This window comes from Oncorhynchus clarkii, chromosome 1 (assembly GCF_045791955.1).
Source record: "Oncorhynchus clarkii lewisi isolate Uvic-CL-2024 chromosome 1, UVic_Ocla_1.0, whole genome shotgun sequence".
NCBI classification, from domain to species: Eukaryota; Metazoa; Chordata; class Actinopteri; order Salmoniformes; family Salmonidae; genus Oncorhynchus; species Oncorhynchus clarkii.
This window is the reverse complement of record NC_092147.1, coordinates 75,504,007-75,522,060: the sequence shown is the minus strand read 5'-3', so window position 1 is coordinate 75,522,060 and position 18,054 is coordinate 75,504,007. Positions and strand designations below refer to the sequence as shown.

At 41.1% G+C, this 18,054-nt stretch overlaps 1 protein-coding gene across 11 annotated transcripts in view; it reads left to right on the top strand.

Annotated features, from left to right (window-relative positions):
- Positions 1-18,054, top strand: part of LOC139412408 (ankyrin-3-like) — a 163,860-nt gene that overhangs the window by 93,070 nt on the left and 52,736 nt on the right. For all 11 annotated transcript variants that reach the window (XM_071159259.1, XM_071159252.1, XM_071159240.1 and 8 more), the window contains exons 2-10: positions 5,271-5,372; positions 5,871-5,969; positions 6,677-6,775; positions 9,269-9,367; positions 10,698-10,883; positions 13,458-13,556; positions 14,199-14,297; positions 14,900-14,998; positions 15,220-15,417. In XM_071159259.1, coding sequence (XP_071015360.1) covers positions 5,271-5,372; positions 5,871-5,969; positions 6,677-6,775; positions 9,269-9,367; positions 10,698-10,883; positions 13,458-13,556; positions 14,199-14,297; positions 14,900-14,998; positions 15,220-15,417 — 1,080 coding nt within the window. The remainder of the gene's footprint in view (positions 1-5,270; positions 5,373-5,870; positions 5,970-6,676; positions 6,776-9,268; positions 9,368-10,697; positions 10,884-13,457; positions 13,557-14,198; positions 14,298-14,899; positions 14,999-15,219; positions 15,418-18,054) is intronic.

Below are 18,054 nucleotides of genomic sequence, written 5' to 3'. Positions count from 1 at the left end.
AGTGAAATCTGGGCCAAACACTAATTCAGCAAAAAAATCTTTGCAGCTCTACTCTGCCTCGATACAGGAGGATACACACAGCAGAGCACATTCCTAATAGGCATACTGTACATGAAGATATTGATTGTCATTTTTACAGCAGCTTAACATTAAATGTGCCACATGGTTGCCATTGTGAGATGCTGTAAGTAAGTAAAGCTCTAATTTAGACTGAATCAGTAAATTAGAGCTTTTTCTTTTAGCAGGGAATCAGAATGACGGAGCCTCCATTCCTTTGACATCCAGCTTTATCTAACTGTAGATTAATGTGATTCCTTCAGGCTTAGCCTACTCTTTAATGGCCTAATTTCTTTGAACTTCTGCTCTGCAAAGTTTAATCATATTTTCAAAGATAATCTGTCTCCATCCTCTGTAAGGCTTCATACACAAAGACGGTTTTCTCTCTCCGACTTGAATGTGATGGGATGATATTTGAAATGACTGTCACTCGTGTCACTAGTCATTTGCCTGGGATAGAGCGAATGCTTTTAAATGACTGTTGCCTAGTTGCCTTTGTATACTGAGTGTACAAAACATGAGGAACACCTTCCTAATATTGAGTTGCACCCCATTTTGCCCTCAGAACATACTTAATTCGTCGGGGCATAGATTCTACAAGGTGTCCCATAAGAATGCTGCCACAGTTGTGTCAAGTTGGCTGGATGTCTTTGGGTGGTGGACCATTCTTGGAAACTGTTGAGCGTGAAAAACCGAGCAGCGTTGCAGTTCTTGACACACTCAAACTGGTGCGCCTGGCACCTACTACCATATCTCTTTCAAAGGCACTTACATATTTTGTATTGTCCATTCACCATCTGAATGGCACACATACACATTCCTTCTTTAACCCATCTCCTCCCCTTCATTTACACTGATTGAAGTAAATTTAACCTCTTACTTCTACCCCCTCCTTTTTCGAACATTCTGTTAAAAATCGCGCAACTTTTCAGCGTCCTGCTACTCATGCCAGGAATATAGTATATGCATATGATTAGTATGTGTGGATAGAAAACACTCTGAAGTTTCTAAAACTGGTTAAAACTGGTCACGGCTGTGACTATAACAGATCGTGTGTTTCATTGAAAAACGCAAGAAAAACTGCTCTCTGAAAGCTAAAAATAATTTCCATAAGTCACTTTCATGGGTTGTTAAAAGAGGACAAAATTTAATATCGACCTGCATGCAATTCATACAAATTCCACACGATGTCGCCATTGTCGTCATTTTCAATTGAATTTTTTGTTGGAAAATCCAAGTATCTGGCATCCGTTTCTTCCAGTCTCCACCAGGACGCTGTAAATGTGGACAATGGCAGCCATTGATTTGAAGACGAGGAGCTATTGAATATACATCGCCCTGTAATCATTTTGATAGATTATAAACGTTTACTAATACCTAAAGTTGGATTACAAAAGGATTTCGAAGTGTTTTGTGAAAGTTTATCGTCGACTTTTTTAATTTAAAAAAATGATGCAGCGTTAAAAAACGATGTTTTTTTCTGAATGACACAGCTTCCATAGAAAGCTATTTTGGGTATATATGGACCGATTTAAACGAAAAAAAGACCCAATAGTGATGTTTATGGGGCATATAGGAGTGCCAAGAAAGAAGCTCGTCAAAGGTAATGAATGTTTTATATTTTATTTCTGCGTTTTGTGCTGCGTCGGATAAGCAGAGTCTTTGTTTACGTCGCATTCAGGCATTTTCAGGTGGTGCATGCTATCAGATAATACCTTCTCATGCTTTCGCCGAAAAGCATTTTAAAAATCTGACTTGTTGGCTAGGTTCACAACGAGTGTAGCTTTAATTCAATACCCTGCTTGTGAATTTTGATCAAGGTTTGAGTTTTAATGAGTACATTTAGCATTTAGCGTAGCGCATTTGCATTTCCAGGTGCCTACTTGAGACATATGCGTCTCAAGTAGAATCAAGAAGTTTTAACAAGAGATCATAACTTTCACCTGGTTAATCTATGTCATGGAAAGAGCAGGTGTTCCTAATGTTTTGTACAGTCCATGTACATCAGGGGCGGTCAGTGCCGTTTAAGATAAGGGAAGACGATTATTTATTTTTTATGCGCATGGCCTTATTTCTATTACAGCATATTGGATGACTGTCACTCATATTCCATTCACCCAGCTCAATGTAACAGCGATAGGTTTAGGCAACTACATGATACAAACATTTTCCCTATCCCATCATGAGGTTGCTACAACCTAGCTTATTAGTGAAAGTTTACCACGTAGGTGTAAAAATGTGAGTAATCAATGTGACAGACAGTGACACCTTGCACACTCTTGCCTGCATCTAGCTGATCTAGGGTGTAATCATTTCTATTGCACAAATTCAGGTATTTTTATCCCCGTTTTTGATCTGTTTGCTTCCATTTAAGAATGTTTTTTCAACAGAATCGTCGGAATGAATACTCCCCTGATCACCATCGCATACAGTTCACTTTCATAGCAGCAACATACAAACAGCATGATCACTTTGCTCGTTGTTTAATTATTTCTCACATCTACGCGCTCTCCTCCTCCCACTCCTCCTCCCACTTCAATTTCCTTGAGAGGTTATCCCCTTTAGATACGTTACAGCAGAATGTTGAAGAACAACGGGGAATCTGAGTGATTCCCTTATGGTGAATGATAGACATAGCAAAACGTCTTCAGGGAAACACTGCACGTGATCACTTCATCAATGTCTTGGTGAGAGTGGTGACCATGGAGAGAGTTTATAGCTTGTGAAATAAATGTCTGACGAACATAAGTCAGTTATATAGGCTTAAATGGGCGGGCTCTTCAATTAATGTGGCACAAGGCTTCAGAGGAGCACCATCACAGTATCCTGCATACCACCATCCATGATCCTGTACTTTTAAAAACTCCAAATTATATTCTGTATAATGGAATTGCATAGGCTACAATAAGTACATTTAGCCTGGTGTGCTTGTCTAGAAAGTAAAAGAAGGATGGTACTTAAAAATGCATGTCTTGCGTTTTGTATGTCGACGTCATGGCTTGACAAGTAAATGAATGTGTCGTTGTCTGAATGTCAACAGCAACGAGACAGCGGAACAGTAAGAGGCCTCTCATGTTTATGTCAGAAGTCTGAATCAAGCATCTGACACTGAACAAATACGCTATTTTCAGAGATCCTTGACAGTCACTTACAGCCACCATACACTGTGGGAAAGTTTGTATGCTTGTGTATTTGCACAAGAAAAAAAAAATCCTCATGTTTTGTTTTGGATACTTTGGTGTCCAGAGCTCAATGTCACTACAAATCATCGAGATAATGTGTTGTCTCTAACTGAGAAAATACCAATTGGCACAAGAGTTCCAGGGGTAATTTAATGACGTGGTCTGGAGTGGATGGGATAGTTAAATGGGCGAAGGAGTCTGCCAGCTGGCTGAACAGTTCATGGTGAAGGACAGGTGTTACGTAGTGATTTAGGCTAAGGAGGAGTTGTCCAACACTGGAGAGATCATAGGATGGTCATCACTTTTGATATTAGCCCTCCTCAGATTCACATTCACAATTATTGCCTCTGTTATGTACAAAACAATGCTCTTTAGCTATACTAATATACATAGTCACTGCACTACAGTTTTATTACTGAATATATTTAAATGAGAAACATTATGGCATTTTTCCATACAGACTGTTCACTAATCTCTTCAATGTCGAAAGCAAAGAAATTACACGAATAGCTTACTGCCACTGTTCTGTCCTAGGGGCTTGTGTTTGGGAAAGGAAACGGGCATTTATGTATTCTACAGCGGAGATACTAAGATACTACTAGATCTCTGCTAATGTGTTTTACTTCAAGGAAATGAATAGGTTCTCCACTCACTTGTGGGATTCACACACACACGCTTCTTCTGAAATTGCTCCCACAGTCCAGTCTGATTCCCTATCACTGGAGCAATCTGGAAAAATGTCTTGGTCATTTATATTTTGGCTGTTTGTCAAGCCAGCTTTTGCCCATCAGTTATTCCTGGAAAAGTATGTGGGTGGGGAAAAGGTTGTGGCATTCATGTTGTTTGGGTCTGCCAGTTTACTGTAAGTGTCTCTGGAAACGTGCTAAAATTAGAAGGTCTGGGTCTTGGTTTAATTCAGGGGTATTTTGTCTCTGAGCTCCTGTTATGTAGCAGTCTGTCTCAACTGCATGCTCTGAGGACATGTGCACTGGTGCTGGGTTTTAGAAATCAACTTCATACAATTACAGCCAGCAAATATGCAGACTCTGCTATGTGTCGGTCTCTGTCAAGTATCCCAGACACAAACAGAACAATCTGACGTGAGCTGATAAGACGGATTCACACGCACACACACACAAATACACACGCACACACTCACTCATACATACGCATGCACTGACACACACTCACGCATGCACACACACACAATTGTTTAATGGGCAAAATCAAAAAATTGCTTGTTGTCATTTATTTTTGTGCACAAAGCCCTCTTTCTATTTTAAATGAATGAAGAGCCAAGCAGAAGAAGGATAATGCAGTTATTCCTGAGACTCTTATATTTCACATTAAAATGTATGTCAACAAAAAATAGTGACCGCAAAGTTAAACACACCATGCACAGTGGCTAATTAAAACATTTTCCAAACACATTTTTATAAAAACACATTTACACATTTACTCAAATTCAGAGTCTCAGGGATGCAGGGAATTGCCCTTCTCTCTGTCTAGAGGAGATCTTCTGAGTGTGTCTCTCTTGTCTGTACCAGAAGAGAGGAGTCTCGGTAGTGACAATCAGGACCACCCACCATTGTGTTGATTCAGGAGTCATGGGATATAATGTGTTTGACGCTGCTGGCATCACAACGTCCTGGTATGGGATAAGAAGAAAGGATGACGTAGAATGACATCATTTACTAGGATAAAAGCTCAATTGGTTTTGCTTGATCTTTGGGATGTCTGTGTTATTTTATCTACTGATACAGTATTTTACAATACAGTTGAAATGTAGCTATAATTCTACAGAAGGTCAAGGACATTTTGAGAAAAACATGACTGGTCCGGTATCTGAGATTTTGTTATATACTTTTTGTGTGTGAGTGTTTATCGCTGTGACTACTGAGAATGTGAACCGGTGCTTTCGTTCTAGCCCTCTGCTATTCAGCAGTAGGAAAATATATCGTATGTACACTACAGTATGTGGCCTGGATTTGACCTATCTCTCTCTCTCTCTGTCTCTCTCTATCTCCTTAGTCGGACAGCAATGCCAGTTACCTGCGAGCAGCGCGGGCTGGGAACCTGGAGAAGGCCCTGGACTACCTCAAGTCTGGGGTAGAAATCAACATCTGCAACCAGGTGGATTGCTATTCATCCAACATCTGCTCTTCAATTCATTCCCATTTTGTACACAATATGCACTTTTAGAAAATAAAGGTGCTATTTAGAACCTAATAGGGTTCTTTGGTTGTCCCCATAGGAGAGCCTTATGTAGAACCCTTTTTGGCACTAGGTTCCAGGCAGAACCCTTTTGTGTTCTACCTGGAACCAAGAAGGTTTCTACCTAGAACTCAAAAGGGTTCTCCTATGGGGACAGCTGAAGAACCCTTTTTGAACAATTTTTTCTAAGAGTGTATCAGTCAATGTAACTTAAACTATTTCCATCAAACACATTTAATCCTGTGGCTGTGTGATACATTTGTCAAATGTAAATCAAGGTCACAACATCAATTAGTCATTTGAATGTACTTGAAAGTCTGAGTAATCTCACACCATGGGCACAACCTGTCTCTCTTTCAGAGAATGTAGGCTGGGTGCCATAGATGTATTTAAACTACTTTCTTTCATTTCATTCAGAATGGGTTGAATGCTCTTCATCTGGCCTCTAAGGAGGGTCATGTAGAGGTGGTGGCTGAGCTGCTGAAGCTAGAAGCCAATGTGGACGCGGCGACCAAGGTGCGTCCCACTCTGCTTCTGTCACTGCTTTGTTGCTGTCAGACAACACCGAGGGGATGATTCAGTGAACTACAAGCATGATGAGGAACTCATGGTAGCTCCTAGGGCTGATATTCAGTGAGATGTGCAGAGGACCCAGGTTCGATACCCAGTTGGTCACAAACACAACATGAGCTTAGCATTCAGTGGTCAGCATCAGTGTGGTCAGCATCAGTGTGGTCAGCAGCATGTCCATGTTTGTTCATAGAAAGACTTGGAGACTGTAGCTACCATTAGTGTTCAGTGTTCCCTCTCTCCCAATGGAAGCAGACACTAGTTATATGTCAATTCTGCGCACTATGAAAAATGCAACACTAAGGAGAGTCTTCAAACTACTCAACATCAAACTCTTCAGCTCTTCAAATGAAACCTCAGACACTAGTCTAAGGAGGCACAGTAAAGGTCATGTTTGGCTGAATGGGCATGATATCTGCACTCCTGCTTTTTTGTTTCAAATGTTGTAATCAAGACACCTGTCTTCAACTCATTCCTTCTCTACCTAGAGTGGAGGGATATATCTATGTCCTTTTAGTAGACACAGCATATGCCACTACTGTCATCACAATGCAAACAATGTGCCGGGGGTGCAGCCATGAGGTACACATGGACACTGGGACGTGTGGGGGAGGGATTAACTGACATGCCTCTCATTCTCTTCTCTAATCCAGAAAGGAAACACTGCTCTTCACATAGCCTCCCTGGCCGGCCAAACGGAAGTGGTGAAAGAGCTAGTGACCAATGGAGCCAATGTGAACGCACAGTCTCAGGTAGGATATCCATAACACACACACACACACACACACATACTATACATAAGCTCAGGTCATAGATACAGAGCACATCAGAACCCATCATTATACACACATTCTAATAATAAGGAATCTGTACAGGATTCACACTGTAGGCCATCCCCTCACATAAACATTTAAAGGCCCAGTTCAGTCAAAAATGTGATTTGCTTGTGTTTTATATACACTACCGTTCATAAGTTTGGAGTCACTTAGAAATGTTCTTGTTTTTGAAAGAAAAGCACATTTTTGGTCCATTAAAATAGCATCGCATTTCTGTGATATGAGTAGTACGTAGTGTTGTACGAGATCTTCAGTTTTTTGGCAATTTCTCTCGCATTGAATAGCCTTACTTTCTCAGAACAAGAATAGACTGATGAGTTTCAGAAGAAAGATGTTTGTTTCTGGCCATTTTGAGCCTGTAATCGAACCCACAAATGCTGACGCTCCAGATACTCAACTAGTCTAAAGAAGGCCAGTTTTATTGCTTCTTTAATCAGAACAACAGTTTTCAGCTGTGCTAACATCATTGCAAAAGGGTTTTCTAATGATCAATTCGTCGATCAATAGTCATTTACAACATTAACAATGTATACACTGTATTTCTGATCAATTTTATGTTATTTTAATGGACAAAAAAATTGATTTTCTTTCAAGAACAAGGACATTTCTAAGTGACCCCAAACTTTTGAACGTTAGTGTATATTTCCACACTATGAGGTTGGAATAATACTGTGAAATTGTGGAAATAATAATAATGTTGTTTTACTGTAAGAGCTGTTTGAAATGACTGCCTGAAATTTCTTCCTGTTTTGGTGGGATGATTTTGGCCTGCCTGGCAGTCACCAGGCGGTATATGTTAATAGACCAATAACAAAGAGAGTTTCAAACCACTCTGCCAATAACAGCTACACTACATGGCCAAAAGTAGGTGAACACCCCTTCAAATTAGTGGATTTGGCTATTTCACCCACACCCCGTTGCTGACAGGTGTATAAAATGGAGCACACAGCCATGCATCTCCATAGACAAACATCGGAAACGTCCAGGAGCAACAATGGCTCAGCCGTGTAGTGGTAGGCCACACAAGCTCACAGAACGGGTTTCTATGGCCAAGCAGCCACACACAAGCCTAAGATCACCATGCACAATGCCAAGCGTCGGCTGGAGTGGTGTAAAGCTCGCTACCATTGGACTCTGGAGCAGTGGAAACACATTCTCTGGAGTGATGAATCACACTTCACCATCTGGCAGTCCAACGAAGGAGTTTGGCGGATGCAAGGAGAACACTACCTGCCCAAATGCATAGTGCCAGCTGTAAAGTTTGGTGGAGGAAGAATAATGGGCTGGAGTTGTTTTTCATGGTTCGGGCTAGGCCCCTTAGTTCAAGTAAAGGGACATTTTAATGATGATGATCTAGATGATTCTGTGCTTCAAACTTTGTGGTTTGTCGGGATTGGTGTGGAAGAACTTGACTGGCCTGCACAGAGCCTGGACCTCAACCCCATTAAACACGTTTGGGATGAATTGGAACGCCGACTGCAAGCCAGACCTAATTGCCGAACATCAGTGCCCAACCTCACTAATGCTTTTGTGATTGAATGGAAGCAAGTCCCTGCAGCAAAGTTCCAACATCTAGTGGAAAGCCTTCCTGGAAGAGTGGAGGCTGTTATAGCAGCAAATGGGGGACCAACTCCATATTAATGCCCATGATTTTGGAACAAGATGTTCGACAAGCAGGTGTCCACATACTTTTGGTCATGTAGTGTAGATTCTTAATTTAAAAAACTCCACCAGAGTGCTTATTTTCACTAAGCACAGTTACTGTGGAAGTTGTGTAATATACTTTGTATGGTACTATATAATTCTCTTAACTCTGGTACGATAAAGTATGATATATTTTTCTATGTAAGGGATAATCAACGAGGGGCAATGCTTTTTATGGAAAATAATGAACTAGGTGTGTTTCACGATGCGCTAGGGAACTCCCCTTCCACAGAGTTGCATTATTTGCCAAAGAACGCATAGAGCACCGAGTTGATTATCCGTTTTATACTATGGTTCTAATCTAATGTGTTCACCATCCACTGAAGTATCTAGCAAGTTTACTAGATACAGTAGCTACAGTAGTTGCCTTGGTAACCAAACAAAAATACTTGATTGTTTAGCTAACCAAGCCTTTAGTTATAGCTTGCTACTATGAAAATCTAATTCAACCATGCCAATAATGTATTCAATTCGACTTTTGCTTTCAAAAGCAACTCAAACATGGAACATTCTAGATTTAACTATAGACATTGAATTCTACATTGCTGATAAACTGTACCTTGCATTATTTGGAAATAATGCCCTCAAGCCAATCAGAAACGAGTATTCAACAATGCCACGTTATAACATAAAATAGGCTACTCTGTGTGCTTTATGGTTGATTGTTGCTTTTGTAATGAGTTTTCTGTTGGTCCTCTCTTGTAGAATGGCTTCACCCCGCTCTACATGGCAGCCCAGGAGAACCATATTGAGGTGGTTCGCTTCCTCCTGGAACACAACTCCAGCCAGAGTATGGCCACCGAGGTACCTGTGTGTCCTCTCCATCCCTCCCACCCTGCCTGTTATGTTGTTTACTGCCCTCTCTCTCTCTGTCTCTCTCGCTGTCTGTCTCTCTCTCTCTGTCCTTTGCTTTCTCTCTCGCTCTCTCTCTCTATCCCTCTCTCTCTCCCTTCCTCCCTATTATCTCTACGTGTAAACTGCCTCCCTCCCCTTCACTCACTCTCTCCCAATCTGGTTCTGTCAGTCTCTCTCTCTCTCTCTCTCCCTCCATGCTGCATTCAGGGACTTCAGCAGGCAGCGCTTCATTGATTGGTAGTGTGTAGTAGAGCTGAATGACCTTGAGCAGGCCGGAGATAAAGTCCTTTATCCCCCTGCCAGCCTCTATGGCCCATTTACACTAAGAGCTGCCTGCTGCTGGAGCCAGGAGCTGCTGCCTCTGATGAAAATCCACCAGTAAAAACCACTGGTCTGGTCCACTGGTCCAACATGAGAAAGAAAACTGTCCTTGAGAAAGCAAATGGTCCACACACACACACACACACATGCACATACATTTTGTAACATGTAAGTGATGTATGATTGTGGAAGAGAAGTGTTCTTTACTGTTATGTAATGTATGCAGTACATGCTCCTGCTTGCTGTCAGATGTTATGGATATAGTGTGAAATGTACATCTTTATGTTTTAAGTACAATACATTTTGGCATGTTGGTGTTGTCAACAGATTTTTTTTAAAGGATATAAAAAAGGAAAAAATACAAATATTTGGTTGGACTTTGTGTAATATAGATTTTACAGCTGTCATTAAAATGCAATCGAGCTAATCGCAGGATTTGCTGTGATTAATCACGATTATTGAGCTGTAATGGAAGATTTGTTTATACAAAAGCATTACAAGAATATTGACGTCTTGATTTTATCCTAAGTAACGGTTAGCAAAATCAGGTACATTCATAAAGCACTCTTTCTTTAACCTCAATGTCAACATATATGGGTATTCATTATTTTTTTTTGGGGGGGGGGTTGCGGTTTTTAGATGTATAGATCATGTATTTTGGATATTTTCATTGTATTTTCAAGGCTTTCAGACAATGCGATTAATCAAGATAAAAACATTTTTTGCATGAAAATGAAAAAAAAGTGAACTCATGGATTAACTCTGACAGCCCTACTAGATTTCTGTAATATTTTCAATTTGCATGAGGTTCTATGACGTCATCTATCCGAAACTGATCTAAATGGCATACAGACATCAAAAAGCATAGCAGGCATAGCTGTTCCCATAGCGATACCCCACTGTTCTTGTAACACATTGTCTTTAGTAATACAGTACTACCCCTATCCCCCTCTAACAGGACGGGTTCACCCCTCTGGCGGTGGCGCTGCAGCAGGGGCATGACCAAGTGGTGTCTCTGCTCCTGGAGAATGACACCAAGGGCAAGGTGCGTCTGCCCGCCCTGCACATCGCCGCCCGCAAGGACGACACCAAGGCTGCAGCATTACTGCTCCAGAACGACCGCAACGCAGATGTGGAGTCCAAGGTGACCACTACACCACATTCTGCAAATGTTGTCTCTCTCCCTTTGTTTCTCACCTCTGTCTTTCTGGCTCTTTTCTTATATGAGTAGGATCATACGTTTTAATCAAATTGTGTGTCTTTGTTTATTTAATTGCTTTCTTATGTTTTTTTATTTTGAGGTTTGTGTGTAATAATGTGTAGGTGCATGTGTGATAATGCATTACATTATTCTCAGTAAGACAATACAGAGAGGAGAGAAGGAAAGCTGGATATAAAGAGACATAGCTGATTTTGTACTGTGACCTTATATCCTGCAGAACAATTTAACCACAACTGACAGTTTTGTTTGGAACTTTGCAACTTTTACTCTTAACATTAACAACCGTTTCTGTATAAAGTTGAGCGATTCAAAACCTCTCTGGCCAACGAGAGACCTACTCCAGTAACTCAACCTGTAATCTCTCCTCGTTGTGTGATGTTGTGCACACACTAACCCCCCATTCTCTCCTCTCTTGGCCGGCCTTGTGCCGTCTCCCCTAGATGATGGTGAATAAAACGACAGAGGTATACCTGTACACTGTACTGTACTTATTCTATCCATCATAGCTTAAACAAATCCAGAAAACAACCTCCTGTATCATGCACTAGTGTTGTTGCAGCCCCATATCTCCCTTCTTTTCTGTTTTTTTGTGTATTTTCCCCATCACTTCACTCATGTAGTGTGTCTCTTATTACTGGTAGATAGAGATAGCTATGTAATATTGCATCATGTCTTACTAATACTGATGTGGACTGTGGATATCTGTAGCTGGAGGCTAGGAGGGTTCCATGGGTTCCAAGACCAATATCCTGCCATAACATGGTTAATGATAAATAATGTTATGACACAATACTTACAATACCTAAGTGTTACTGTTTTTCATACTGTATTTTCACCATAATCTGGCCTATTAGGTTTGTTAAAGAACCCAGCCTCCCAGCAGCAGAGAAATTGTCTACTTGTTAGTTTATTAGATTGCATTTACAATACCAGTCAAAAGTTTGGACACACCAACTCATTCCAGGGTTTTTCTTTATGTCTGACTATTTTCTACATTGTAGAATAATAGTGAAGACATCAAAACTATGAAATAACACATATGGAATCATGTAGTAACCAAAAAAGTGTTAAACAAATCCAAATATATTTTACATTTGAGATTCTTCAAAGTAGCCACCATTTGCCTTGATGACAGCTTTGCACACTCTTGGCATTCTCTCAACCAGCTTCATGAGGTAGTTTTGCAAAGCTGTCATCAAGGAAAAGGGTGGCTTCTTTGAAGAATCTCAAATATAAAATATATTTTGATTTGTTTAACACTTTTTTTGGTTACTGCATGATTCCATATGTGTTATTTCATAGTTTTGACGTCTTCACTATTATTCTACAATGAAGAAAATAGTAAAAATTAAGAAAAACCCTTGAGTAGGTGTGTCCAAACTTTTGACTGGTACTGTATATCTTAACCTCCCCAACCTCCATAGTGCATGGGACATGAGTTACCTCTTGTTGGTGCTGTTTCCAAAGTAAAAATGACAGAAGGACTCCACCACACCAAATTATGGCAGAGAGGACTGCCCTCTCAGAATGCCTATTTTGGCTGGCATGGCTAGTATCTTTACTTGGCTTTGTACATGTAGATATTTGAGCCTTAACCGCACTGCATGATAGTAGATGCTAAAAGCATTGCCAATCAATAGTTTGGATAGTTGGATTAACTCCTAATGTGTTTTAAATGTAATGGAATCATCTGTGTCGTATGGTGAATGACAGAGATATTGACACAGTTCTGTATTAAACACTTCTTAATCATATCAATCTCTTATTTGTATGAAACCTCAGAGGTCAAGCTGATTTGTTTATCCTTTTAGAATAGAAATAGAACAGTTTTTATAATGCTCACAACTTTAGTGGTTTATGTGCAGGAAGCTTTGGTGACCACCTGCTTTGTGCAGGATTATTGGCTTTATCTTAAATGATATCCCTCATTAGATAGCTTTATCTAAAAGTTCCTCCCTGATGTGCCCTTTCCCATTATATTCCTCTTGCTTAGACAGCTGTTTCCCTCTAAGCCATGCTTTCATTATGAAATCACCATTGAACGATATACGTTACATTGACATGTGAAGACGTAACCTATTTATGGTACGTTTGTGCTTTGACACAACAAGGCCTCTTGGCTGTTGTTGAAATTCTACATAAACTACAGTCTGTAACTGGGGACTTCCTGCCACTGTGTCTAACCTTATTGTGTGGTAGGTAACGTGTTATGGTCCAGTATAACACTGTGGTAAGGGTGAAATAATCATGAAAGCTCATGATCTCTTTGAATGGTATGTCATATGAACGTCAACATAGGCTACTATTCACATTCTAGTCGGCAGGATCTGTGTTTGGGTTTTGAAAACAAAGAGTTGCTCTGCCACAGTGAGAATTGTTGATGTGTACAGTAGCAGCCTGTAAACTTACGCGAGTGTAATTTGAGAGAGTGATTACCAGTCCCGTGGTCGTCTCTGACTCCTGTGTCGTTGTGTTTGTGTGCTCTGCTCTCCTCAGAGCGGCTTCACTCCTCTCCACATCGCTGCTCACTATGGCAACATCAACGTGGCCACGCTTCTGCTGAATCGGGGGGGAGCTGTGGACTTCATGGCCAGGGTAATGCTGCTCCGCCCTCTGCTGGACAGGAGGAGCTACTAGCAACAGTCCACTACACTCTATGGAGCAATACCCACAACAGTCTTACACCACAACCCAAATTACTCACACAATGCTCAGATCCTCCCCCACACACCCCTCCCACAGCCTGTACTCATGTCATATTGTGATAGTATTGCAATCATAACAACACATAACAACGAGTGTAACAACAGACCCAACAGCGTTAGAGGTTAGCTTAATGGGCATCAGAGACAGCCTGTAATTATATGAAACGGAAGCGTCTGGCTGTAATGTTTGTGTTTCTGTTTGAAGTCGACAGTAATTAATGATTAGCTCCACAGTAAATTACACAAGAGATGGCTTATAAATAATACTGAACAATGGACAGCTTTACACCCCCTTAGTTATACACACCACACATACCATTCAGAATATTTTGAATATCAGCTTATCAAATGATTGTTTGTAAAATGATGATGTTTTTGTAACAATAGAAGGCTGGCATCTTTCTGTTACTGGATTCAGACGCTGTTTAGTTTTACTCACAGGACTAAGTATTACCATATGGACGACATCCAAATAATATTCACAGTTCTGTATTGTGTGGCTCACTCCTACCTCCTCTCTGTGTTGTAACAGAATGACATCACACCTCTCCATGTGGCATCTAAAAGAGGCAATAGTAACATGGTCAAACTGTTGTTGGACAGAGGATCCAAAATAGATGCCAAGACCAAGGTGAGTGCCTTCACATAATTAAATGCAGGTTAGCATTTATTGAGATGACTCATGTACTGGAGGCAGCTCTGCAGAGTGGTCACTAGCTGGCACAGCCACAAAGTCATACAATCTGATTTTAAACCTGACCCTACCCATAACCCTTATCACACAGCTAACCCTGATGCCTAACCCTACCCTTAAATTAAAACCAAAAAGCAAATTTTTGTTTTCATGAATTTGAACAATAAAGCCAATTTTGACTTTGCAGCTGGCCCCTCTAGAGGAAATCGCTCAGTTCTGCCTCCAGACAATAAACGTCAACCTGCAAATGAAATACAGCACTGTGTATATATGTCTATATGATGGCCTTCCCTTCTATATTAGGCCTACAGGACTTGTTGTTAGTGGTAGCAGTATGCATGTTGTCATGTATATACCTAACTACCTAACATGCACTACTTTGTCATTGTTATATGTTTTAATTCTGTTCTATTACAGTATGTATGCGTTCACTTAAATATTATCAAGATATGCGCTTTTCTGCATTCAGTCCATAGTGGGCTGAATGTTTCATAAGCTCCACCGCTCTGTGTTCTTATTGACTGTGTTGTTGTGTGTAGGATGGACTGACACCTCTTCACTGTGGAGCGAGGAGCGGTCATGAACAAGTGGTTGAGATCCTGCTGGACCGCGGAGCCCCCATTCTGTCCAAGACAAAGGTAGCGCCTTCTCTTATCATATACTTGGTTACTAAAATGATAACACTTGCATCTACCTTATTGTTAGACACATGTTCATCCAGGTAACATTTGCAGAGCATTGATCTAAAGTTGTCATCATACCACTGATAGAATTGTGATTGTCACAGAACGTTGCTGTAATCTAACATTTTCAGCTGCTACAGAACATTGACATACCATTATGTCTGTAACCCTTTCAGAACGGGCTGTCCCCCCTGCACATGGCCACTCAGGGCGACCACATCAACTGTGTCCAGCTCCTCCTTCAGAACGATGTCCCCGTTGATGATGTCACCAACGACTACCTGACAGCGTTACACGTGGCCGCCCACTGTGGACACTACAAAGTGGCCAAGCTTATAGTGGACAAAAAGGCCAACCCTAACGCTAAAGCACTGGTGAGAAAGGGGTGGAGAGAAAGTCAGGGTGTCAGTTCAAAATACTATTGTCCATTTAAATTAGAAATTGACATTTATTAACAGCATAATAAATAGAGAACCACCGTAAGTGTTAGTTAAAAAGCAGCTTTCAGTGCCACATGACACTGGTCCACATTTCAGTGGTCTCCTTTTGTTTGCTATTTAGCTGTGTAATTGCTGTGGGTGTCTTTCATAGCAGCATTTCCGTGCACACAGAACCGTGAAACTGCGACCTGAGAGGTGGGAGAAGGTGGGACGGATTCGTCCCGTCATTCTGCTGACTGCTCTTGTTTATTGTTCCGGGAGTTGTGTCTGTTTGTGTCCTCAGCCCCTGGGTGGGGTCGGCAACTGTCTTTTTCTTCAGCCAGGCTCACTTCCTGACTGCAGTAACTTCCCCTTTTCATACTGATAAAAGTCATCAGAGCTGTGACAATGCACGTCCGTCCTTCAGTACTGTACCATTCACAACAACACAGTGGATAGATTCTTAGAGTTCGCATTATTCTAAAGTTGATTAAATAAATAAAAAATTGTCATCAATCTACACACAATACCCCATAATGACAAAGCGAAAACAGGTTAAAAAATAAACGTATTTACATTAGTATTCAGACCCTTTGCTATGAGACTCGAAATTGAGCTCAGGTGCATCCTGTTACCATTGATCATTCTTGAGATGTTTCTACAACTTGATTGGAGTCCACCTGTGATAAATTCAGTTAATTTGACAGGATTTGGTAAGGCACACACCTGTCTATATAAGGTCCCACAGTTGTCAGAGCAAAAACCAAGCCATGAAGTCGAAGGAATTGTCCGTAGAACTCCGAGACAGGATTGTGTCGAGGCACAGATCTGGGGAAGGGTACCAAAACATTTCTGCAGCATTGACAGTCCCCAAGAACACAGTGGCCTCCTCCATTCTTAAACAGAAGAAGTTTGGAACCACCAAGACTCTTCCTAGAGCTGGCCACACGGCCAAACTGAGCAATCGGGGAAGAAGGGCCTTGGTCAGGAAGGTGACCAATGGTTACTCTGACAGAGCTCCAGAGTTCCTCTGTGGAGATGGGAGAACCTTCCAGAAGGACAACCATCTCTGCAGCACTCCACCAATCAGGCCTTCTTGGTAGAGTGGCCAGATGGAAGCCACTCCTCAGTAAAAGGCATGTCGTGGAAATTCCTATACAGGGACACTTGAAGTCAATCTTAAATAAATCACCCTTTATTTGTCATCACACTAGAGAGGTTCCAACCAACTCAATGCACCATAGTACACATGTCAATCAGAAGCTCTGCTTGGGCAGTCCCAGCAGTTGTCTTGTATATGGCTATACACAGACAAGTTATATTTGCATGATTTAGTAAATTAATTCATCATTACCGTTTTGTCATTTCATTTGACCGACCAATACTGGTTCGTAACATTTGACAAACCAACACCTCACAAGGCTTCTCCTCTCTAAGCTGAGACCATGAAACTAAGATATCTTTAGTTCGTTTACAAAACAAGGTCTGGGCGTACTGCCAAATTCCAGATACTGATAAGTGAGGATTTGTTAAATCAGTCACTTGCATGAACACAGAATTTGATTATTAGAACACCACATGAATTGAACACAGAAATTAGTTATAAGAAAAGCACAAACATTAAAATTCCATTACAGGCACGTGACAGCCTGCTTGGAGTTTGCCAAAAGGCATCTAAAGCACCAACAGACCATGAGAAACAAAAATATGCTCCAGAGCACTCAGGACCTCAGACTGGGACAAAGGTTCACCTTCCAACAGGACAACGACCCTAAGCACACAGCCAAGACTACGTAGGAGTGGCTTCGTGACAAGTCTCTGAATGTCCTTGAGTGGCCCAGCCAGAGCCCAATCGAACATTTCTGGAGAGACCTGAAAATAGCTGTGCAGCAACGCTCCCCATCCAACCTGACAGAGCTTGAGAGGATCTGCAGAGAAGAATGGGAGATACTCCCCAAATACAGGTGTGCCAAGCTTGTAGAGTCATACCCAAGACTCAAGGCTGTAATTATTGCCAAAGGTTCTTCAACAAAGTACTGAGTAATGGGTTTGAATACTTCTGTAAATGTGATTTTGTTTTTTATATACATTTGCAAAAATGTCTAAAAACCTGTTTTTGTCTTGTCATTATGGGGTATTGTGTGTAGATTGATGAGGACATGTTTTTATTAAATCCATTTTAGAAGGCTGTAACGTAACAAATGTGGAAAAAGGCAAGGGGTCTGAATACTTTCCGATTGCACTGTACATACTCCCTTCAAATGGCTTAGGTTTGACAATCTGCAGAGCTACGTTGTGTGTGTTTGAGAGTGTATGTGTGCACGCCTGTGTGTATGTGTGTGTGTTTTGAGAGAAAAGACTGTCTTGGCACACATCACTAAGTATGTTGTCATGCTTTGTGGTGACTATAACCATGGGTGTGGTGACTGAGGTTTACTGGCAAGAAGAAACTGTGTGGACAGTTGTAGCACTATTGGGGCATAAAACTCAGTTAGGTTAACAATAAGATGTTCCTCTCTCACATGTTTATACTACAGACAATAGGGATAAAAGGAAACTGCTGTTTTCCTTAGAAACTAAAACCTGTGCCAA